The sequence below is a fragment of the Oncorhynchus gorbuscha genome, linkage group LG04 (genome assembly GCF_021184085.1).
Source record: "Oncorhynchus gorbuscha isolate QuinsamMale2020 ecotype Even-year linkage group LG04, OgorEven_v1.0, whole genome shotgun sequence".
Taxonomy (NCBI): Eukaryota; Metazoa; Chordata; class Actinopteri; order Salmoniformes; family Salmonidae; genus Oncorhynchus; species Oncorhynchus gorbuscha.
Genome location: NC_060176.1, coordinates 64,210,006 through 64,234,513, shown reverse-complemented (window position 1 = coordinate 64,234,513; position 24,508 = coordinate 64,210,006). Strand labels below are relative to the sequence as shown.

The 24,508-nt window shown below is 45.7% G+C and overlaps 2 protein-coding genes across 2 annotated transcripts; both read right to left on the bottom strand.

Moving 5' to 3' along the window:
* Window positions 1–343: 343 nt before the first annotated feature.
* Window positions 344–10,910, bottom strand: LOC124034499 (low-density lipoprotein receptor-related protein 2-like). The gene is given in 22 exon segments (XM_046347774.1): window positions 344–416; window positions 500–596; window positions 726–1,080; window positions 1,353–1,586; window positions 1,676–1,783; window positions 1,996–2,115; window positions 2,216–2,756; window positions 5,665–5,865; window positions 6,039–6,203; window positions 6,525–6,732; window positions 6,975–7,161; window positions 7,285–7,497; window positions 7,703–7,889; window positions 8,011–8,201; window positions 8,336–8,465; window positions 8,724–8,823; window positions 8,825–8,951; window positions 9,124–9,336; window positions 9,631–9,834; window positions 9,986–10,201; window positions 10,417–10,563; window positions 10,757–10,910. Coding segments are annotated over 22 exon segments (4,014 nt in total). The 5' UTR covers window positions 10,803–10,910; the 3' UTR covers window positions 344–392.
* A 2,166-nt stretch (window positions 10,911–13,076) lies between these two features.
* LOC124034502 (low-density lipoprotein receptor-related protein 2-like) lies at window positions 13,077–22,549 on the bottom strand. The gene is given in 22 exon segments (XM_046347776.1): window positions 13,077–13,149; window positions 13,233–13,329; window positions 13,459–13,813; window positions 14,086–14,319; window positions 14,409–14,516; window positions 14,729–14,848; window positions 14,949–15,080; window positions 15,083–15,488; window positions 17,301–17,501; window positions 17,675–17,839; window positions 18,161–18,368; window positions 18,611–18,797; window positions 18,921–19,133; window positions 19,337–19,523; window positions 19,639–19,829; window positions 19,964–20,093; window positions 20,352–20,581; window positions 20,754–20,966; window positions 21,270–21,488; window positions 21,640–21,855; window positions 22,071–22,229; window positions 22,411–22,549. Coding segments are annotated over 22 exon segments (4,041 nt in total). The 5' UTR covers window positions 22,457–22,549; the 3' UTR covers window positions 13,077–13,125.
* Between the last annotated feature and the right edge of the window lie 1,959 nt (window positions 22,550–24,508).

Sequence of the window (24,508 nt, the reverse complement as noted above, 5' to 3'; positions counted from 1 at the left end):
ACTGAGGGACCTTACAGATAATCTGTACCCAACATGTAAAATTAGTGTTTAACATGTTGAGTGACTCATTGCTCACAGGCACTATGTTGGTAACCAGTTTATAATAGCAGAAGGACACGGTGTTTGTGGTATATGGTCACTTCGCGGCGAGCCGCGCCATGACCCAAAGACATATTGAAAGCTTTGACTTCATAACTAAAACCAATAAAGCAGGAGTCATTTCTCAATTGTCAAATCTAGCCTTCCTTTCATACACAAGAACTCACAACTAACCTTATGTAGAGATACTCAGAAGCAAAATGTTCATTTGAATTGCGATTGTGTAGATAAAGACAAACAGAACTGTAGAAAATGAAACTTTATTGAATAGAAAGAGGCTGCTGATAAATTAGTTAATCCACAGACGACACCACTTCCTGTGAAATAAAAGCAACCATGAAGCAAAACATCAATGTTTTCAATCAACTGCTTTAAAATACAGTATAACAGCCTACTGTACCTCTGCAAAGTCACTGATAGGTGAAGAAGCTCCTTCACAACCTTCACCCTTCTCCAGCTCAATCATACTAGTCTGCTTTGCCACAGGGTTGGCTCTCCTGGGAATGGAAAAGGTGAATATAATCTCAATCTTGACACGAACTGGCTAAACGTCAGAATGGATTCTGAAACACCACGAGAACAGATAGGGGAAGACCTACAGTATCAAGCAGTTTGTTATGGTGTACCTTGTGTTTGCAGTCTTCCTCTTAACCACCGCAGCGAGGACACTGATAACAACAATTGCAGCACAGAGGCCAATGGCCCCATAGATGAGTGGGCCTTGCATAGTCTTGGTGAGCTGGTTTTGGCAGGAGTCTCCACTGTAGCCTAAACCACAGGCACAGGAGATGCCCCCATTGGTCTCCACACACTCCCCATTCCCATTGCAGTGCTTTTCACTACACTGCTGGGCTTCCAGGTTTCTCACCAGCCAACTGTTGTCCAGAGAGGTGGAGCCAGGATCTGCAGGTATAGGAAAGCTGGGACTGGGAAGCTGGTTTGGGGCTTTGGCCTTGACAGACTTCCCTTTGAGATGGACACCTGAGACAATGGGGAATACATAAGACCAGTTTGTATTCGAATTAGTTTAAGTTACGACAGCGATTCAAGAGCTGCACATTTCTTTTTCCTTAGCACTACACACCAGATTTAAATAAGGACGCGTAAACACTTGTGGTCCCCAAGACCAGGATTGGAGAATGCAGAGTTATGATAGCTACAAATCTTTGTAATTGAACTGTGATAATCTTTTCTTAAGCTCATAACAATGGGAAAGGGAAGATTGAAACATCGATAATGGAAAGAAGACTTGCAGTTCTCATCTGAAGTGTCAGAGCAGTCAGGATGTCCGTCACAGAACTTCTCCAGGGGGAAGCATGTGTGCCCATCCAGACAGGGTCTACTTCCAGCTGGGCAGTGCTGGTCTGGGGCGCAGTATGTGACATTGACTGGGTAATGGTCATGGGCACACCTACAGGTCCTACCACCAGGAAGAGCCAAACACAAGTGACTGCAGTCTCCATTCCCATCTGAGCAGAGGTTAGAGCCTGGAAATGGATGAGAAAGAGTAAAGGTTGAAAAGTCACATGTCAGTAAATGATAGAGTAGTGGGTTATGTACAAATGTGTCCTCTTACCCATCTGGCTGGACTTGCTGTAAGCCTTCAAACTGACAATTTCAGTGTTTACCTCGAACCAAAGCTTCTTAGTCAATGGATCATCTCTATACCAAACTTTGGTTGTGTCTGAAACATTTGATAGGAACATGTACATGATCAACACAACATCCATGATAATCCAAAACCACAGTGAAAGAACTTTGGGTTAAAGATCAACCATTATCCTTGTTAGTGCTACTTTGCTTAATGACTAAACAGAGCCATCTACTAACCACAGTAAGACATAACATAGCACTAGGTTTTGGTGGAAGCAGCCGTTTAAAAATAATCCACATTACCACTGTCTGTCACCCAGAGGAGCATGCCATTGCTGAGTGCAAATGCAGTCAGGCCATCCCCAGTCTTAAACTCCTTGTATCCAGTACCATCAACTCTGACAGAGCCGATCACCCCATAACCTAGAACATAATAGACTTGTTGATAGAAGTATTACCTCACCACCACTACTATAGATGGAGTAAAACCCTTTTAAAAATCTATAAACAATGAATTCCTCACCGATGTCAGCCCAGTAGATCTCATTGCCCTTGTTGGAGAAAGTCAGGGAGGTGGGCTGAAAAGCATCCTTCCACACCGGAGCGCGCTTCACCCCATCCATGTGAGCACACTCCACCTGAGCGCCTTCCCCCTGCTTGGCCAGGTTGGTAAAACAGAGTCTTCCACTGAGTGGGTGAAGCGCTATGGACTCCAGACTTCCAATATCCTGAATTAACACAGCAGTGTGTTCCCCACTGGAAGAGGTGACCTGCAGCCGTGGCTGCTTGGTGCTACTCCAGTATACGCTGAGGGTTATCCAGTCTAGAGCCAGGGCTGTAACTGTGTCCCCTTTGAGTTGCAGGAACTGGCCGCGAGGCACCAAGCCGGTCTCCTTCAGCTTGAAGAGGACTACAGACGATTGGCCAGAGTCAGCTAGGTACAGAGTCTGATCTTGCAGGGTGTAATCCAACATCGCTGCCTCGTTGACATTGGGGAGAGGTAGGGCGAGGTGCTCCGGCCAGCTTTTCAGACCCACAGCACTGTGCATGGTCTGCAGGTAGATCTAAAAATATATATATACATACACTGCTCAAAAAAATAAAGGGAACAGCACAATGTCACTCCAAGTCAATCACACTTCTGTGAAATCAAACTGTCCACTTCAGAAGCAACACTGATTGACAATACATTTCACATGCTGTTGTGCAAATGGAATAGACAACAGGTGGAAATTATAGGCAATTAGCAAGACACCCCCCAATAAAGGAGTGGTTCTGCAGGTGGTGACCACAGACCACTTCTCGGTTCCTATGCTTCCTGGCTGATGTTTTGGTCACTCGAATGCTGGCGGTGCTTTCACTCTAGTGGTAGCATGAGACGGAGTCTACACCCACACAAGTGGCTCAGGTAGCGCAGCTCATCCAGGATGGCACATCAATGCGAGCTGTGGCAATAAGGTTTGCTGTGTCTGTCAGCGTAGTGTCCAGAGCATGGAGGCGCTACCTGGAGACAGGCCAGTACATCAGGAGACGTGGAGAGGCCAACAACCCAGCAGAAGGACCGCTACCTCCGCCTTTGTGCAAGGAGGAGCACTGCCAGAGCCCTGTAAAATTACCTGCAGCAGGCCACAAATATGGATGTGTCTGCTCAAACGGTCAGAAACAGACTCCATGAGGGTGGTATGAGGGCCCGACGTCCACAGGTGGGGGTTGTGCTTACAGCCCAACACCGTGCAGGACGTTTGGCATTTGCCAGAGAACAGAGATTGGCAAATTGGCCACTGGCGCCCTGTGCTCTACACAGATGAAAGCAGGTTCACACTGAGCACATGTGACAGAGTCTGGAGACTCCGTGGAGAACTTTCTGCTGCCTGCAACATCCTCCAGCATGACCGGTTTGGCGGTGGGTCAGTCATGGTGTGGGGGCCCTCCATGTGCTCGCCAGAGGTAACCTGACTGCCATTAGGTACCGAGATGAGATCCTCAGACCCCTTGTGAGACCATATGCTGATGCGGTTGGCCCTGGGTTCCTCCTACTGCAAGACAATGCTAGAACTCATGTGGCTGGAGTGTGTCAGCAGTTCCTGCAAGAGGAAGGCATTGATGCTATGGACTGGCCCGCCCGTTCCCCAGACCTGAATCCAATTGAGCCCATCATGTCTCACTCCATCAGCCAAAACCACACCACAGACTGTCCAGGAGTTGGCGGATGCTTTAGTCCAGGTCTGGGAGGAGATTCCTCAGGAGACCATCCGCCACCTCATCAGGAGCATGCCCAGGCGTTGCGCTCTCACCACTGGTGTCCCCCAGGGCTCTGTTCTTGGCCCTCTCCTATTCTCGCTATACACCAAGTCACTTGGCTCTGTCATAACCTCACATGGTCTCTCTTATCATTGCTATGCAGACGACACACAACTAATCTTCTCCTTTCCCCCTTCTGATGACCAGGTGGCGAATCGCATCTCTGCATGTCTGGCAGACATATCAGTGTGGATGACGGATCACCACCTCAAGCTGAACCTCGGCAAGACGGAGCTGCTCTTCCTCCCGGGGAAGGACTGCCCGTTCCATGATCTCGCCATCACGGTTGACAACTCCATTGTGTCCTCCTCCCAGAGCGCCAAGAACCTTGGCGTGATCCTGGACAACACCCTGTCGTTCTCAACCAACATCAAGGCGGTGGCCCGTTCCTGTAGGTTCATGCTCTACAACATCTGCAGAGTACGACCCTGCCTCACACAGGAAGCGGCGCAGGTCCTAATCCAGGCACTTGTCATCTCCCGTCTGGATTACTGCAACTCGCTGTTGGCTGGGCTCCCTGCCTGTGCCATTAAACCCCTTCAACTCATCCAGAACGCTGCAGCCCGTCTGGTGTTCAACCTTCCCAAGTTCTCTCACGTCACCCCGCTCCTCCGTTCTCTCCACTGGCTTCCAGTTGAAGCTCGCATCCGCTACAAGACCATGGTGCTTGCCTACGGAGCTGTGAGGGGAACGGCACCTCAGTACCTCCAGGCTCTGATCAGGCCCTACACCCAAACAAGGGCACTGCGTTCATCCACCTCTGGCCTGCTCGCCTCCCTACCACTGAGGAAGTACAGCTCCCGCTCAGCCCAGTCAAAACTGTTCGCTGCCCTGGCCCCCCAATGGTGGAACAAACTCCCTCACGACGCCAGGACAGCGGAGTCAATCACCACCTTCCGGAGACACCTGAAACCCCACCTCTTTAAGGAATACCTAGGATAGGATAAGTAATCCCTCTCACCCCCCCCCTAAGTTTTAGATGCACTATTGTTAAGTGACTGTCCCACTGGATGTCATAAGGTGAATGCACCAATTTGTAAGTCCCTCTGGATAAGAGCGTCTGCTAAATGACTTAAATGTAAATGTAAATGTAATACAGGCACGTGGAGGCCACACACACTACAGAGTCAAATTTTGACTTGTTTTAAGGACATTACATCAAAGTTGGATCAGCCTGTAGTGTGGTTTTCCACTTTCATTTTGAGTGTGACTCCAAATCCCGACCTCCATGGGTTGATAAATTTGATTTCCATTGATCATTTGTGTGATTCTGTTATCAGCACATTCAACTATGTAAAGAAAAAAGTATTTAATAACAATATTTCATTCAGATCTAGGATGTGTTATTTTAGTGTTCCCTTAATTTTTTTGAGCAGTGTATATAAAGTGTTGAATTACAAGGTGGAGAATCTGTGTTAATTCCTGAATTGTAAAAAAAGGGCAAGGAAAGTCAACCGGGCTTCCACAGCCTTTCAAAGCCCAGCTTATTACTGACAGCTTTTGTGAAGGTAACCAAGCATTCCTAAACTGTTTTAGCTGCCATGTATACTGAAATAAAACTCAATTCAAATTAGAAGACAGACTATTGCTTCACACAATATGTACCTAGTGGCATTGAATATAGTGCAGTACCAAGTGAAATGGGTAAACCTGCAGTGGCCAGAGTCATACCTGTGTGACAACAGTTGGCGAGAGCACCAAGAGGAAGGCAGAGTTGACCAAGTTGGAGCAGGTGAGGCCATCCTCAGCTAGGAGCAGACCAGAGGGACACTTGCAGACCCCTTTGGGGCCTGGGCCCAGCACACACAGGTGAGAACAACGAAGGTTCTCACAGGGACGCTCATTGCTTGTCTGCAGAAGTGGATGAATGATCTGCATCCCAGAACGACACAAATCATTAAGCTTACATCAAAAAGGAAGAGAGGTTGCTTGTGTAATTACAACAAACCCATTGCATAATGTAATCCTATTTAGGTTAAATTAACATAATGATTTACATAATGCATGCATTAATATTCATTTAAATTGGGGCCTCGTATACTTGCTTTCAGTCCAAAAGGTTGTCCAGGTCGTTTGAGGAGAACTTTGCGGTTCTTTCCAGTGATTTTATCAGCCCTTTGAATAGTTCTCCTCCTGGTGTCTGACCAGTAGAGCAGGTCATTGTAAACTGTGACAGAGAACGGGTTGGTTGTCTCCATCATCTGCAGAAGCTTCAGGAATGAAAGGAACAGATAAATGTTACAGTGCGCCTTTATCAAGGCCTGGGGTCTAACCCTATGAGGTCCAGAACCTGCTGCTTGTGTTCTACTTTATCATTAATTGCATGCACACACACCTGGTGTCCCAGGTCTAAACCAGTCTGATTAGAGCAGAACAATGAGAAAAGCAGTGTAACTGGCTTCAAGAGCCAGAGTTGAGTTTGAGGGATCTAGGGTGTCCAACCCATGTGGATTTAATTTCATGCACCTTGGCATACAGCAACACGCAATACAAGTCTGATCTCGTCGTATGCAAACCCATTTCTGTAGTACCTCAATGTCCCCGCCATCCAGGTTGGCTGAGCCGATGCACCGGAGCTTCTCGTCCGTCCAGTAGATCCTCTCCCCTAGTGTGTCCACAGCCAGACCGCCTGGCCAGCTGAGGCTGAGGCTGTGACTGACCACTACTCTCCTCTCAGACCCGTCCATTCCCGCACGCTCAATCTTCACCTCGTTACCAATCTCCGACCAGAACATGATCCTGCAGTTAAAGCCAAATCAATATTTTATTATTGATTACTGACAGTAATGCATAAGCCATCAAAGACCAGGATCCTATCATAGGACAGTAGTTAAACATCTCTAGGTGGAAACCAATTCAATAGGCAGGAGCCTGCCCCTGATCAACACTGTTTAGCCGCAAGTATTAGTTTAGTCAACATCACCAGAATAACAGATTGTTTGGGTGTGTGCCACTTGTGTTACACCTAGAAAATAACTTGCCCCTTCTGTGGCAGGAGTGCCAGAGAGCGAGGTTGTTCGAAGTCCTCATCGAGGATGACTGTGAGATCCATAGAGTTTATGATGGTTGTGTTTAATCCAACAGCAATAATCCGACCACCGCCAATGCCATCAATCCAGTACAGGTTTCTCCCTACCCAGTCAACAGCAATGCAATCAGATTTGATGCCTGTAGTGAGATTAAAAGGATTACGATTATGGTAGTTTTAGTTAACCCAAGTGAACACTGACCTGTGCTTTTTATAAGAGGTGCTATTTTTACAGTCGCAACCAGTTTAACCACACAACTAACCTTTGACAAGAGTTCCTGTCTTTTTCTGGTGTAGAGAGGACCATTTGATGCTCTCTGAATCCAGGCTGACCCAGAACACTTTCTGATCCCTCCAGTCATAGTCCAGGGACAGGATGGCTTTCTTAGCAGAGGACACCAGGACATCCAGACTGCTGCTTCTCAGCCCAAACAGGAACAGCTCAGTCTGCACAGAGGCCAGTAGGTAGGGCTCACCTGTGGGAAGACACAGTGGGTTGTTATAGGCCTACTGTGTTAAATTAATAGGCGAGTACTTTCTCCGGGCAATACTCCGCTTTCACAAATGCTGTTCACCTTCGTGCAGTCTTCCTTAATTAAAACAAATATCTAAAGACCCCATCCAGCAGAGGGAATTTCCATGATTGGTCACTAAATCTGGATTTATAAAAAATCATTTTACCTGTGATCTTGCAGCGGCGACCATCAGATTCCAGCAGGTAACCAGGGTAGCAATGACACTGGAAGGAGCCCTGGGTGTTGACGCATAGGTGGCTGCAAACACCTGGTCTACCGCCTTCACACTCATCAATATCAACACAGGACACTGTGTCCTCTTGGAGTCGGTAACCAGCCTTACAGCCACACCTCTACATCGAGGAAAAAGGAAATCGTTAGAAGTCACTCAGAAATCTAAAACGTGAGAAAACTGTACTTCAAGAAGCTTTGTAACAAACTACACAAGCCCCCCCCCCCCCCCCCATTACTCACCGTTCCATGTGGTGTGCTGTAACAGTTATGGGCACATTGGGTTTTGTCTGGACACTCTGCTTGGCAGTTGCCACCCTCGTCAGAACCATTAGCACAGTTTCTGACCGTGTTACACACCAGGGCTGTGTCCAAACACTCCCACGTGCTGCCACACTGGAACTGGTGAGAGGGGCATGTTGCTACCTGACCACCTGAGAACACACACAATACCCAACTTCATTTCTAATACAATCTCAGTTAAAGGTTTTATTTACTGTTACAGATTGTCACCACATACTAATCCAGTAATTAACAAATCATATATAGCTTAAATAACTTTACTCACATCCTGCCTCATCACTTTCATCAGCGCAGTCCTTTGTTCCATCACATCTCCATGCTTTGGGAACACACTGGTTCTTAGATGTACAGGCCCACTGGAAATCGCCACACTTCAATTGGACCATCTTGCAATTCTGAAAGAGAACTCAATATACTGTGAATTAGATCAAAGTTTTGATTTGTATCACGAGGCAAAAGCACATTAGTATCCGACGACAACATTCAAATTCATTTTGCTGTCTAGTCAAGTCTACAGCCTCCAAACGCAGAAATCTCAAATATTACCTAGCATGGGTGCCAATGTGCTTCCTGCCAACTCCTAATACATTTGTCATGCCAAACAAGGAGTTGGCAAGAGCAGAAACAATTGCACCCAGCCTAAATATTCCCACCTTTTCATCAGAGCCATCTTTACAGTCCTGCTCCCTATCACAGACCCACTCCTCCAGCAGGCACTCCTGGCTTTGTGGGCACCGGAGCTTGGTGGTGCACTGGGGGCTCGGTGCAGCTCTCCTCGTCAGAGCGATCCTGACAGTCAGGATGCCCGTCACAGCGCATGCTTACGGATAAACACTGACCACTGGTGCAACGGAACTCCCCACTATTGCAGCTCTCATCAGCTATGGGTCAAAGGGACATTTCTTGAGTTTAACTTAGTTTGGATCAGTGAAAGTAAAACAGTGGGAAACCCTGTGGTGTTTGTGCCACTGTTGGGAGTATTAAACCATTTCTTTCAGCAAGCATTTTAGGACTTAAGGTTAAGTTCAGTAGTTCATTGGAAGTTGAACTTACCACAGTTGGCCTCATCAGTGCCATCCAGGCAGTCCCTCTCTCCGTCACAGAGGAAGGTGTCTGGGAGGCAGCGGGTCTTGTCACAGTGGTGAACACAGCCCTCCATGGGCTTCAGGCAGTCCAACTCATCAGAGCGGTCCTGACACTGGGCCACACCGTCACACATCTGCCTCTGGTCAATGCATTTCTTCCCATGTGTACACTGAAACTGGCCTGAACATACAGTACCATTAAGTGCAATCAATAACACTGATAAATGGTGACCTGCGAGGACCGTCTCAAAGACAGATCGCTAAACATGCACAGTGGTCTACGCAACCATGTTCTGTGTGTATGTGAGTAAATTCCAGTATGCTAGTTAATACAAAGGTTGTTACTTTAAGCATGTATTACACTAAAGAGGAGTATTGTCATGTACTGTACAATAAAACCAAGGGCAGGAATATTATTTTAAAAACTTCAAACTACTGTTCATATACATTTAATTGTCACTGATGATTTTCTTACCACGTTCACATTCTAATATACACTCTTCCTCATCCGAGCCATCCTTACAGTCCGCCTCTCCATCGCACACATGGTTGTAAAGAACACACTCAATCCTGTCCCGGCATGGTTTAGTGCCAAAAGGGCACTTGAGGGGTGCTGGTGCAGACATTGTGGTATTCCCAGCAACATTGTGATGACTTTTAAGATCAGTAGAGTCGGAATCTAGGGATAGGGTGAAATACTGACCTTACTACCAGAAGGAAGGCAAAAACAAACATCTCACACCTTTCAACTTCTGTAAGCTATAAATAAGGATGGATCGATCATGGTTTCAAAATTCAACTAAAGGCAAGTGACACAGAGGGGGCATTACCGCAGTTGGCTTCGTCAGTGCCATCCAGGCAGTCCCTCTCTCCATCACAGAGGAAGGTGTCTGGGAGGCAGCGGGTCTTGTTGTCACAGTGGTGAACACAGCCTTCCATGGAATTCAGGCAGTCCAACTCATCAGAGCGGTCCTGACACTGGGCCACACCGTCACACACCTGCCGCTGGTCAATGCATTTCTTCCCATGGGCACACAGAAACTGCCCTATGTGGATGTTGAAACAACACTTCAAGTGTTATGCACGGACAGATTGAAAGCATGCATTTGACTCAATAGATCTTGGATAACTACTGTGAATACTTTAAAATATACCCTTTCCTGGTTTAACGCAGTAAAATTGATGAAAACAATGGAGTAGAAACCATTTCTTCATAGATAGGAATGGATGCATTTGAAGAGGTACTCAAACAGGGCCCTACCATCATTGCATGCGACAGTGCAGTCCTCCTCATCAGAACCATCCCTACAGTCGGCTTCTCCGTCGCACACATGTTGGTGGAGTACACACTCAGATCCATCCTTGCAAGGTTTGGTGCCCAGGTTGCAGTTCAACGGGGTCTGCGCTGCTGCACTCAATACGGTTTGGAAAAAGTAGGGCACAACAAATCACACATTCGTTCTGTAAGTTTAAGATGTAAATATGAGATGGTTTGAACAGCGACACTCAAGGGAATTAAAGGTGATTATTTTTCAGTAAATACAGCAATGTGAACTATGGAGGGGTGATTATTCACATCCATTTTGGTACAACTAGCTCACCTGTGATTTCCAAAATTGCTATACACAGAAGCAAACAGAAAGCCATGCCTGATTAATGCAAGTGGACCAAACAACACAAGACATCAGGTCAAGGATTTTATAATGATGCCGAGTGATACCAATTGAACCATCAGTGAGGGGGGAGGAGCAGTAGGCCAATTTGTAGAGTGTGGGAGCATTTCAATCTCAATTGCATACTCCTCACATCCTCTCTCTTTGCCTCCTTATCAAAACCCATTGGATGAGAAAGCCAGAGGTCCATCCCCTCTGGACTTCTCCTCCAATGGCATTTCAGAAAGAGATGAGGAGAGAGGACGCTTGTCCCCCTAATATTTGTCTCTGAGGGAGTTATTTATGCTGGCCCCTGTTGAACTGAGCAAAGGCCCCTCACGTCATCGGACAAAAGCAGGGAGGGGGGTACTTTCAAGAAAACCGGGAACTCGAGAGAGAGAAAACAAACGAGTTCAAATCATGACATCGGTGATCTTCAGGTCGGAAGTCTGGAAAGAGGACCGTGTTCCCGAATGGGAATTTGCATGACCGTTCAGTTTTTACATTCGGAGCTCATTTCTGACTTGCTGATTCGTTGAACGCGGCATGTGTATAAGCAAGTCGAACATTTCAGAGTTTCCTTCATTTCAACTAGCACGTGAACGCGGTATCAGATCTGAAATTCCGAGTTGGATAACCTTTCAAAATAATGTTTCCCAGTCGGAGCTCGTTTTCTTACGAGTTCCCAGTTGTCTTGAACCCACTGAAGTCGGAGTTTGAGTTCCCCGTTTTTTTGAATACCCGGAAGGCAGCCAAGTTCCAAATCGAATGCTATCAACTTTCAGCCGGTGTAAAACACGCTTAAGTGGGGGCCAGGGGCAGATTTATCGAACCCCCTCATTTGCTTCCTTTCCTTCTGCCTATCATCAGAGATACTGGATATAATGACGAGATGCTTGTGTCTCCGCCCTAATGGGATTTGTTGTCACAGAGCAGAACGGCAGGCTGTCAAGCTCCCGCCTCTTTGGATTGGTGGATATATTTCGATATTTTAATGTATACCCCTTGACTTATTCCACATTTACAGCCCTTACTCAAAATGGTCTCACCCATCTACACACCTGATGAAAGTGATCAGAAATTTAATAGCATGCATTTGCATAAATATTCAGTCAATACTTTCTAAGTACGTCTAAGAGCTTTCTACACCTTGGTTGTGCAACCTTTGCCCATTCTTCAAGCGCTGCCACAGGTTGAGCATTGCAAGACAACCATTTTCAGGTCTTGCGTTAACTTAAATCTACTTGAACTTTACTGCCACGCAGGAACCTTCTTCTTGGTAAGCAACTCATGTAGATTTGGCCTCTTTTGGTCATCGTCCTTCTGAAAGGACAAGTCATCTCCCAGTGTCCGGTGGAAAGCAGACCAGGTTTTCCCCATAGGATTGTTCTCAGCACCATTTTTCCCAGCTCGAAACTCCAGTCATTAACAAATTACAAGCATACCCATGATGCAGTCACCACTATAGTTGAATATGGAGAGTGGTACTCATTGTATTTACACAACACTAAAGACAAAAAGTTCATTGCTTTGGTAAATTCTCAGCAGTATTACTTTAGGGCCTTACTACAAAACATGCATCCTGTTTGCAACTTTGTTACGTATAGGCTTCCTTGCCACTGAATTCTGTTAGTATTGTGGAGTAACTGCAATGTAGATCCAGCAGTTCTCCCATCACAGCCATTTAATTCTTAAAATCAACACTGGCGATATCCGAGCCGTTTCCTTCCTCTCGGGCAACAGCTTTAGGAAGAACTCCTGTAACTTAGTGACGGTGTGTTGATACACCATCGAAAATGTAATGAACTTATGCTTAAGGGATATTCAAGGTCTGCTTTTTATTTATACCAATTGGTGCCCTTTGCGAGGCATTGGAACAACTCCCTGGTCTTTGTGGTTTAATCAGCATTTGAAATTCACTGCTCAACTGAGGGACCTTACAGATAATCTGTACCCAACATGTAAAATTAGTGTTTAACATGTTGAGTGACTCATTGCTCACAGGCACTATGTTGGTAACCAGTTTATAATAGCAGAAGGACACGGTGTTTGTGGTATATGGTCACTTCGCGGCGAGCCGCGCCATGACCCAAAGACATATTGAAAGCTTTGACTTCATAACTAAAACCAATAAAGCAGGAGTCATTTCTCAATTGTCAAATCTAGCCTTCCTTTCATACACAAGAACTCACAACTAACCTTATGTAGAGATACTCAGAAGCAAAATGTTCATTTGAATTGCGATTGTGTAGATAAAGACAAACAGAACTGTAGAAAATGAAACTTTATTGAATAGAAAGAGGCTGCTGATAAATTAGTTAATCCACAGACGACACCACTTCCTGTGAAATAAAAGCAACCATGAAGCAAAACATCAATGTTTTCAATCAACTGCTTTAAAATACAGTATAACAGCCTACTGTACCTCTGCAAAGTCACTGATAGGTGAAGAAGCTCCTTCACAACCTTCACCCTTCTCCAGCTCAATCATACTAGTCTGCTTTGCCACAGGGTTGGCTCTCCTGGGAATGGAAAAGGTGAATATAATCTCAATCTTGACACGAACTGGCTAAACGTCAGAATGGATTCTGAAACACCACGAGAACAGATAGGGGAAGACCTACAGTATCAAGCAGTTTGTTATGGTGTACCTTGTGTTTGCAGTCTTCCTCTTAACCACCGCAGCGAGGACACTGATAACAACAATTGCAGCACAGAGGCCAATGGCCCCATAGATGAGTGGGCCTTGCATAGTCTTGGTGAGCTGGTTTTGGCAGGAGTCTCCACTGTAGCCTAAACCACAGGCACAGGAGATGCCCCCATTGGTCTCCACACACTCCCCATTCCCATTGCAGTGCTTTTCACTACACTGCTGGGCTTCCAGGTTTCTCACCAGCCAACTGTTGTCCAGAGAGGTGGAGCCAGGATCTGCAGGTATAGGAAAGCTGGGACTGGGAAGCTGGTTTGGGGCTTTGGCCTTGACAGACTTCCCTTTGAGATGGACACCTGAGACAATGGGGAATACATAAGACCAGTTTGTATTCGAATTAGTTTAAGTTACGACAGCGATTCAAGAGCTGCACATTTCTTTTTCCTTAGCACTACACACCAGATTTAAATAAGGACGCGTAAACACTTGTGGTCCCCAAGACCAGGATTGGAGAATGCAGAGTTATGATAGCTACAAATCTTTGTAATTGAACTGTGATAATCTTTTCTTAAGCTCATAACAATGGGAAAGGGAAGATTGAAACATCGATAATGGAAAGAAGACTTGCAGTTCTCATCTGAAGTGTCAGAGCAGTCAGGATGTCCGTCACAGAACTTCTCCAGGGGGAAGCATGTGTGCCCATCCAGACAGGGTCTACTTCCAGCTGGGCAGTGCTGGTCTGGGGCGCAGTATGTGACATTGACTGGGTAATGGTCATGGGCACACCTACAGGTCCTACCACCAGGAAGAGCCAAACACAAGTGACTGCAGTCTCCATTCCCATCTGAGCAGAGGTTAGAGCCTGGAAATGGATGAGAAAGAGTAAAGGTTGAAAAGTCACATGTCAGTAAATGATAGAGTAGTGGGTTATGTACAAATGTGTCCTCTTACCCATCTGGCTGGACTTGCTGTAAGCCTTCAAACTGACAATTTCAGTGTTTACCTCGAACCAAAGCTTCTTAGTCAATGGATCATCTCTATACCAAACTTTGGTTGTGTCTGAAACATTTGATAGGAACATGTACATGATCAACACAACATCCATGATAATCCAAAACCACAGTGAAAGAACTTTGGGTTAAAGATCAACCATTATCCTTGTTAGTGCTACTTTGCTTAATGACTAAACAGAGCCATCTACTAACCACAGTAAGACATAACATAGCACTAGGTTTTGGTGGAAGCAGCCGTTTAAAAATAATCCACATTACCACTGTCTGTCACCCAGAGGAGCATGCCATTGCTGAGTGCAAATGCAGTCAGGCCATCCCCAGTCTTAAACTCCTTGTATCCAGTACCATCAACTCTGACAGAGCCGATCACCCCATAACCTAGAACATAATAGACTTGTTGATAGAAGTATTACCTCACCACCACTACTATAGATGGAGTAAAACCCTTTTAAAAATCTATAAACAATGAATTCCTCACCGATGTCAGCCCAGTAGATCTCATTGCCCTTGTTGGAGAAAGTCAGGGAGGTGGGCTGAAAAGCATCCTTCCACACCGGAGCGCGCTTCACCCCATCCATGTGAGCACACTCCACCTGAGCGCCTTCCCCTGCTTGGCCAGGTTGGTAAAACAGAGTCTTCCACTGAGTGGGTGAAGCGCTATGGACTCCAGACTTCCAATATCCTGAATTAACACAGCAGTGTGTTCCCCACTGGAAGAGGTGACCTGCAGCTGTGGCTGCTTGGTGCTACTCCAGTATACGCTGAGGGTTATCCAGTCTAGAGCCAGGGCTGTAACTGTGTCCCCTTTGAGTTGCAGGAACTGGCCGCGAGGCACCAAGCCGGTCTCCTTCAGCTTGAAGAGGACTACAGACGATTGGCCAGAGTCAGCTAGGTACAGAGTCTGATCTTGCAGGGTGTAATCCAACATCGCTGCCTCGTTGACATTGGGGAGAGGTAGGGCGAGGTGCTCCGGCCAGCTTTTCAGACCCACAGCACTGTGCATGGTCTGCAGGTAGATCTAAAAATATATATATACATACACTGCTCAAAAAAATAAAGGGAACAGCACAATGTCACTCCAAGTCAATCACACTTCTGTGAAATCAAACTGTCCACTTCAGAAGCAACACTGATTGACAATACATTTCACATGCTGTTGTGCAAATGGAATAGACAACAGGTGGAAATTATAGGCAATTAGCAAGACACCCCCCAATAAAGGAGTGGTTCTGCAGGTGGTGACCACAGACCACTTCTCGGTTCCTATGCTTCCTGGCTGATGTTTTGGTCACTCGAATGCTGGCGGTGCTTTCACTCTAGTGGTAGCATGAGACGGAGTCTACACCCACACAAGTGGCTCAGGTAGCGCAGCTCATCCAGGATGGCACATCAATGCGAGCTGTGGCAATAAGGTTTGCTGTGTCTGTCAGCGTAGTGTCCAGAGCATGGAGGCGCTACCTGGAGACAGGCCAGTACATCAGGAGACGTGGAGAGGCCAACAACCCAGCAGAAGGACCGCTACCTCCGCCTTTGTGCAAGGAGGAGCACTGCCAGAGCCCTGTAAAATTACCTGCAGCAGGCCACAAATATGGATGTGTCTGCTCAAACGGTCAGAAACAGACTCCATGAGGGTGGTATGAGGGCCCGACGTCCACAGGTGGGGGTTGTGCTTACAGCCCAACACCGTGCAGGACGTTTGGCATTTGCCAGAGAACAGAGATTGGCAAATTGGCCACTGGCGCCCTGTGCTCTACACAGATGAAAGCAGGTTCACACTGAGCACATGTGACAGAGTCTGGAGACTCCGTGGAGAACTTTCTGCTGCCTGCAACATCCTCCAGCATGACCGGTTTGGCGGTGGGTCAGTCATGGTGTGGGGGGCCCTCCATGTGCTCGCCAGAGGTAACCTGACTGCCATTAGGTACCGAGATGAGATCCTCAGACCCCTTGTGAGACCATATGCTGATGCGGTTGGCCCTGGGTTCCTCCTACTGCAAGACAATGCTAGAACTCATGTGGCTGGAGTGTGTCAGCAGTTCCTGCAAGAGGAAGGCATTGATGCTATGGACTGGCCCGCCCGTTCCCCAGACCTGAATCCAATTGAGCCCATCATGTCTCACTCCATCAGCCAAAACCACACCACAGACTGTCCAGGAGTTGGCGGATGCTTTAGTCCAGGTCTGGGAGGAGATTCCTCAGGAGACCATCCGCCACCTCATCAGGAGCATGCCCAGGCGTTGTAGGGAGGTCATACAGGCACGTGGAGGCCACACACACTACAGAGTCTAATTTTGACTTGTTTTAAGGACATTACATCAAAGTTGGATCAGCCTGTAGTGTGGTTTTCCACTTTCATTTTGAGTGTGACTCCAAATCCCGACCTCCATGGGTTGATAAATTTGATTTCCATTGATCATTTGTGTGATTCTGTTATCAGCACATTCAACTATGTAAAGAAAAAAGTATTTAATAACAATATTTCATTCAGATCTAGGATGTGTTATTTTAGTGTTCCCTTTATTTTTTTGAGCAGTGTATATAAAGTGTTGAATTACAAGGTGGAGAATCTTTGTGTTAATTCCTGAATTGCACACAAATGGCAAGGAAAGTCAACCGGGCTCCCACAGCCTTTCAAAGCCCAGCTTATTACCGACAGCTTTTGTGAAGGTAACCAAGCATTCCTAAACTGTTTTAGCTGCCATGTATACTGAAATAAAACTCAATTCAAATTAGAAGACAGACTATTGCTTCACACAATATGTACCTAGTGGCATTGAATATAGTGCAGTACCAAGTGAAATGGGTAAACCTGCAGTGGCCAGAGTCATACCTGTGTGACAACAGTTGGCGAGAGCACCAAGAGGAAGGCAGAGTTGACCAAGTTGGAGCAGGTGAGGCCATCCTCAGCTAGGAGCAGACCAGAGGGACACTTGCAGACCCCTTTGGGGCCTGGGCCCAGCACACACAGGTGAGAACAACGAAGGTTCTCACAGGGACGCTCATTGCTTGTCTGCAGAAGTGGATGAATGATCTGCATCCCAGAACGACACAAATCATTAAGCTTACATCAAAAAGGAAGAGAGGTTGCTTGTGTAATTACAACAAACCCATTGCATAATGTAATCCTATGTAGGTTAAATTAACATAATGATTTACATAATGCATGCATTAATATTCATTTAAATTGGGGCCTCGTATACTTGCTTTCAGTCCAAAAGGTTGTCCAGGTCGTTTGAGGAGAACTTTGCGGTTCTTTCCAGTGATTTTATCAGCCCTTTGAATAGTTCTCCTCCTGGTGTCTGACCAGTAGAGCAGGTCATTGTAAACTGTGACAGAGAACGGGTTGGTTGTCTCCATCATCTGCAGAAGCTTCAGGAATGAAAGGAACAGATAAATGTTACAGTGCGCCTTTATCAAGGCCTGGGGTCTAACCCTATGAGGTCCAGAACCTGCTGCTTGTGTTCTACTTTATCATTAATTGCATGCACACACACCTGGTGTCCCAGGTCTAAACCAGTCTGATTAGAGCAGAACAATGAGAAAAGCAGTGTAACTGGCTTCAAGAGCCAGAGTTGAGTTTGAGGGATCTAGGGTGTCCAACCCATGTGGATTTAATTTCATGCACCTTGGCATACAGCAACACGCAATACAAGTCTGATCTCGTCGTATGCAAACCCATTTCTGTAGTACCTCAATGTCCCCGCCATCCAGGTTGGCTGAGCCGATGCACCGGAGCTTCTCGTCCGTCCAGTAGATCCTCTCCCCTAGTGTGTCCACAGCCAGACCGCCTGGCCAGCTGAGGCTGAGGCTGTGACTGACCACTACTCTCCTCTCAGACCAGTCCATTCCCGCACGCTCAATCTTCACCTCGTTACCAATCTCCGACCAGAACATGATCCTGCAGTTAAAGCCAAATCAATATTTTATTATTGATTACTGACAGTAATGCATAAGCCATCAAAGACCAGGATCCTATCATAGGACAGTAGTTAAACATCTCTAGGTGGAAACCAATTCAATAGGCAGGAGCCTGCCCCTGATCAACACTGTTTAGCCGCAAGTATTAGTTTAGTCAACATCACCAGAATAACAGATTGTTTGGGTGGGTGCCACTTGTGTTACACCTAGAAAATAACTTGCCCCTTCTGTGGCAGGAGTGCCAGAGAGCGAGGTTGTTCGAAGTCCTCATCGAGGATGACTGTGAGATCCATAGAGTTTATGATGGTTGTGTTTAATCCAACAGCAATAATCCGACCACCGCCAATGCCATCAATCCAGTACAGGTTTCTCCCTACCCAGTCAACAGCAATGCAATCAGATTTGATGCCTGTAGTGAGATTAAAAGGATTACGATTATGGTAGTTTTAGTTAACCCAAGTGAACACTGACCTGTGCTTTTTATAAGAGGTGCTATTTTTACAGTCGCAACCAGTTTAACCACACAACTAACCTTTGACAAGAGTTCCTGTCTTTTTCTGGTGTAGAGAGGACCATTTGATGCTCTCTGAATCCAGGCTGACCCAGAACACTTTCTGATCCCTCCAGTCATAGTCCAGGGACAGGATGGCTTTCTTAGCAGAGGACACCAGGACATCCAGATTGCTGCTTCTCAGCCCAAACAGGAACAGCTCAGTCTGCACAGAGGCCAGTAGGTAGGGCTCACCTGTGGGAAAACAGTGGGTTGTTATAGGCCTACTGTGTTAAATTAATAGGCGAGTACTTTCTCCGGGCAATACTCCGCTTTCACAAATGCTGTTCACCTTCGTGCAGTCTCCCTTAATTAAAACAAATATCTAAAGACCCCATCCAGCAGAGGGAATTTCCATGATTGGTCACTAAATCTGGATTTTTTAAAAATCATTTTACCTGTGATCTTGCAGCGGCGACCATCAGATTCCAGCAGGTAACCAGGGTAGCAATGACACTGGAAGGAGCCCTGGGTGTTGACGCATAGGTGGCTGCAAACACCTGGTCTACCGCCTTCACACTCATCAATATCAACACAGGACACTGTGTCCTCTTGGAGTCGGTAACCAGCCTTACAGCCACACCTCTACATCGAGGAAAAAGGAAATCGTTAGAAGAAGTCACTCAGAAATCTAAAACATGAGAAAACTGTACTTCAAGAAGCTTTGTAACAAACTACACAAGCCCCCCCCATTACTCACCGTTCCATGTGGTGTGCTGTAACAGTTATGGGCACATTGGGTTTTGTCTGGACACTTTGCTTGGCAGTTGCCACCCTCGTCAGAACCATTAGCACAGTTTCTGACCGTGTTACACACCAGGGCTGTGTCCAAACACTCCCACGTGCTGCCACACTGGAACTGGTGAGAGGGGCATGTTGCTACCTGACCACCTGAGAACACACACAATACCCAACTTCATTTCTAATACAATCTCAGTTAAAGGTTTTATTTACTGTTACAGATTGTCACCACATACTAATCCAGTAATTAACAAATCATATATAGCTTAAATAACTTTACTCACATCCTGCCTCATCACTTTCATCAGCGCAGTCCTTTGTTCCATCACATCTCCATGCTTTGGGAACACACTGGTTCTTAGATGTACAGGCCCACTGGAAATCGCCACACTTCAATTGGACCATCTTGCAATTCTGAAAGAGAACTCAATATACTGCGAATTAGATCAAAGTTTTGATTTGTATCACGAGGCAAAAGCACATTAGTATCCAACGACGACATTCAAATTAATTTTGCCGTCTAGTCAAGTCTACAGCCTCCAAACGCAGAAATCTCAAATATTACCTAGCATGGGTGCCAATGTGCTTCCTGCCAACTCCTAATACATTTGTCATGCCAAACAAGGAGTTGGCAAGAGCAGAAACAATTGCACCCAGCCTAAATATTCCCACCTTTTCATCAGAGCCATCTTTACAGTCCTGCTCCCTATCACAGACCCACTCCTCCAGCAGGCACTCCTGGCTTTGTGGGCACCGGAGCTTGGTGGTGCACTGGGGGGGCTCGGTGCAGCTCTCCTCGTCAGAGCGATCCTGACAGTCAGGATGCCCGTCACAGCGCATGCTTACGGATAAACACTGACCACTGGTGCAACGGAACTCCCCACTATTGCAGCTCTCATCAGCTATGGGTCAAAGGGACATTTCTTGAGTTTAACTTAGTTTGGATCAGTGAAAGTAAAACAGTGGGAAACCCTGTGGTGTTTGTGCCACTGTTGGGAGTATTAAACCATTTCTTTCAGCAAGCATTTTAGGACTTAAGGTTAAGTTCAGTAGTTCATTGGAAGTTGAACTTACCACAGTTTGCCTCATCAGTGCCATCCAGGCAGTCCCTCTCTCCGTCACAGAGGAAGGTGTCTGGGAGGCAGCGGGTCTTGTCACAGTGGTGAACACAGCCCTCCATGGGCTTCAGGCAGTCCAACTCATCAGAGCGGTCCTGACACTGGGCCACACCGTCACACATCTGCCTCTGGTCAATGCATTTCTTCCCATGTGTACACTGAAACTGGCCTGAACATACAGTACCATTAAGTGCAATCAATAACACTGATAAATGGTGACCTGCGAGGACCGTCTCAAAGACAGATCGCTAAACATGCATACCATGCACAGTGGTCTACGCAACCATGTTCTGTGTGTATGTGAGTAAATTCCAGTATGCTAGTTAATACAAAGGTTGTTACTTTAAGCATGTATTACACTAAAGAGGAGTATTGTCATGTACTGTACAATAAAACCAAGGGCAGGAATATTATTTTAAAAACTTCAAACTACTGTTCATATACATTTAATTGTCACTGATGATTTTCTTACCACGTTCACATTCTAATATACACTCTTCCTCATCCGAGCCATCCTTACAGTCCGCCTCTCCATCGCACACATGGTTGTAAAGAACACACTCAATCCTGTCCCGGCATGGTTTAGTGCCAAAAGGGCACTTGAGGGGTGCTGGTGCAGACATTGTGGTATTCCCATTGTTGCCATTCTCAGCAACATTGTGATGACTTTTAAGATCAGTAGAGTCGGAATCTAGGGATAGGGTGAAATACTGACCTTACTACCAGAAGGAAGGCAAAAACAAACATCTCACACCTTTCAACTTCTGTAAGCTATAAATAAGGATGGATCAATCATGGTTTCAAAATTCAACTAAAGGCAAGTGACACAGAGGGGGCATTACCGCAGTTGGCTTCGTCAGTGCCATCCAGGCAGTCCCTCTCTCCATCACAGAGGAAGGTGTCTGGGAGGCAACGGGTCTTGTTGTCACAGTGGTGAACACAGCCTTCCATGGAATTCAGGCAGTCCAACTCATCAGAGCGGTCCTGACACTGGGCCACACCGTCACACACCTGCCGCTGGTCAATGCATTTCTTCCCATGGGCACACAGAAACTGCCCTATGTGGATGTTGAAACAACACTTCAAGTGTTATGCACGGACAGATTGAAAGCATGCATTTGACTCAATAGATCTTGGATAACTACTGTGAATACTTTAAAATATACCCTTTCCTGGTTTAACGCAGTAAAATTGATGAAAACAATAGAGTAGAAACCATTTCTTCATAGATAGGAATGGATGCATTTGAAGAGGTACTCAAACAGGGCCCTACCATCATTGCATGCGACAGTGCAGTCCTCCTCATCAGAACCATCCCTACAGTCGGCTTCTCCGTCGCACACATGTTGGTGGAGTACACACTCAGATCCATCCTTGCAAGGTTTGGTGCCCAGGTTGCAGTTCAACGGGGTCTGCGCTGCTGCACTCAATACTGTTTGGAAAAAGTAGGGCACAACAAATCACACATTCGTTCTGTAAGTTTAAGATGTAAATATGAGATGGTTTGAACAGCGACACTCAAGGGAATTAAAGGTGATTATTTTTCAGTAAATACAGCAATGTGAACTATGGAGGGGTGATTATTCACATCCATTTTGGTACAACTAGCTCACCTGTGATTTCCAAAATTGCTATACACAGAAGCAAACAGAAAGCCATGCCTGATTAATGCAAGTGGACCAAACAACACAAGACATCAGGTCAAGGATTTTATAATGATGCCGAGTGATACCAATTGAACCATCAGTGAGGGGGGAGGAGCAGTAGGCCAATTTGTAGAGTGTGGGAGCATTTCAATCTCAATTGCATACTCCACACATCCTCTCTCTTTGCCTCCTTATCAAAACCCATTGGATGAGAAAGCCAGAGGTCCATCCCCTCTGGACTTCTCCTCCAATGGCATTTCAGAAAGAGATGAGGAGAGAGGACGCTTGTCCCCCTAATATTTGTCTCTGAGGGAGTTATTTATGCTGGCCCCTGTTGAACTGAGCAAAGGCCCCTCACGTCATCGGACAAAAGCAGGGAGGGGGGTACTTTCAAGAAAACCGGGAACTCGAGAGAGAGAAAACAAACGAGTTCAAATCATGACATCGGTGATCTTCAGGTCGGAAGTCTGGAAAGAGGACCGTGTTCCCGAATAGCTAATTTCTGACTTGCTGATTCGTTTAACGCGGCATGTGTATAAGCAAGTCGAACATTTCAGTTTCTTTAATTTCAACTAGCACGTGAACGCGGTATCAGATCTGAAATTCCGAGTTGGATAACCTTTCAAAATAATGTTTCCCAGTCGGAGCTCGTTTTCTTACGAGTTCCCAATTGTCTTGAACCCACTGAAGTCGGAGTCTGAGTTCCCCGTTTTTTTGAATACCCGGAAGGCAGCCAAGTTCCAAATCTAATGCTATCAACTTTCAGCCGGTGTAAAACACGCCTACGTGGGGGCCAGGGGCAGATTTATCGAACCCCCTCATTTGCTTCCTTTCCTTCTGCCTATCATCAGAGATACTGGATATAATGACGAAATGCTTGTGTCTCCGCCCTAATGGGATTTGTTGTCACAGAGCAGAATGGCAGGCTGTCAAACTCCCGCCTATTCCTCTCTTTGGATTGGTGGATATATTTCGTTATTTTAATAACGAATTTCGATGAGGGGTGCTGACGTCAACCACATGTATTCAATGGAGTGTGAGAATCACTGTAAATATTATCCTGCCAACCACTATATGAAGAAGTTTAAGGAAAACATCAACTCAAATTGCTCCTTTTGTAATGACCACCCAGAAACAGTTGTGCATATTTTTTGGCATTGTATGCATGTAAGAAAACTGTGGCAAGACATCAGTAGGTTTATAATTGAACACATTTATTAAGATTTTACACTATTGTGGAGAGATGTACTGTTTGGATTGTTTACATACAATAGAAATAAGCAGAATCATTTTTATGTAATTAATTTCATTATTCTTTTGGCCAAATTTCATATACACAAATGTAAATTTACAAACAGAAAACCACATTTTCGTACCCTACAAAAATAAATTGAACTGTATTTTAAAACGGTTAAATGCTCTACTAACACAAAAGCTGTTAGAATTGTAAGTATATGCATGTCCCTTAAGGTCCTTGTAATGTGATATTGTACCCCCTAACTCGATTGTCTATTGTTTGTAATCTATGTATGCTTGTGTTCCCTCATGTGCTTTATGTATTGATTTGATACAAAAAAAATTAAAACGTTTTTGAAAAGTAAGTTAAAAAAAAGAGAATCACTGTGTTAAGGAACGCCGTTTGGGTCTATGCTATCCTCATGGATATGCAGAGATAGGCCTACGCTGTCTCGAACTACGAAGTGTCACGTGCATCACACATATCAGTACATTCGTAATAAACTAAGCATTACGATACTTCTATTAGATCACGTATCAAAATAGCGATGGGTTTTATCTCGACTAAATTCGACACTCCCATTGCCCCCTATACAAAATTCCTCAGTACCTGAGACAGATTTTAGGCGGAAGAAACCTGCTCGCTTCGCCTCTTCCTCTCTGCTAATCACTATCAGACAGGAATTCTGCTTCTGCAGGAAAGAAGCCTCGAGTTATGATGAATCTGTAGCCGTGTCGGAATAGTTGTTTAATTTCATCCTTCCTTCACCGATGTGGTTATATGCTGTACTAGGAATAGTTTTGAAACGTGCTTTACCCAGATGTGTTA